The following is a 218-nucleotide window of genomic DNA, read 5'->3' as shown; positions in this document are numbered from 1 at the left end:
TTCACCACTGATTACCTATATTCCGCTGCACAGAGCCATGGCGGTGGAATTTCCCTTCCCCCTGACGCCCTTCCCGGAGGAGGTGCAGGCGAAGATAAAGGCAAAGTTCCTTGGGTTCAGAAACGGTTTGGTGGACGTGGGTGGTCGACACGCCCTGCCCGCGCACTACGGCCTCTTCGCCAGCAAGTATTTCAACTACAAGTAAGTCCTTTCCGACC

General features: G+C 56.0%; 1 protein-coding gene across 1 annotated transcript in view; it reads left to right on the top strand.

Annotated features, from left to right (window-relative positions):
* LOC119590926 (sulfotransferase 1 family member D1-like) overlaps window positions 1–218 on the top strand; it is a gene marked incomplete at its 3' end in the record, with an annotated part of 7,584 nt that overhangs the window by 2,151 nt on the left and 5,215 nt on the right. Inside the window, 1 exon segment of the mRNA XM_037939665.1 lies at window positions 34–201. Within this exon segment, the coding sequence (XP_037795593.1) occupies window positions 38–201 (164 nt within the window). The 5' untranslated portion in view covers window positions 34–37.

This window comes from Penaeus monodon, chromosome 28, assembly GCF_015228065.2.
Source record: "Penaeus monodon isolate SGIC_2016 chromosome 28, NSTDA_Pmon_1, whole genome shotgun sequence".
NCBI classification, from domain to species: Eukaryota; Metazoa; Arthropoda; class Malacostraca; order Decapoda; family Penaeidae; genus Penaeus; species Penaeus monodon.
This window is presented reverse-complemented; position numbering and strand designations above follow the sequence as displayed.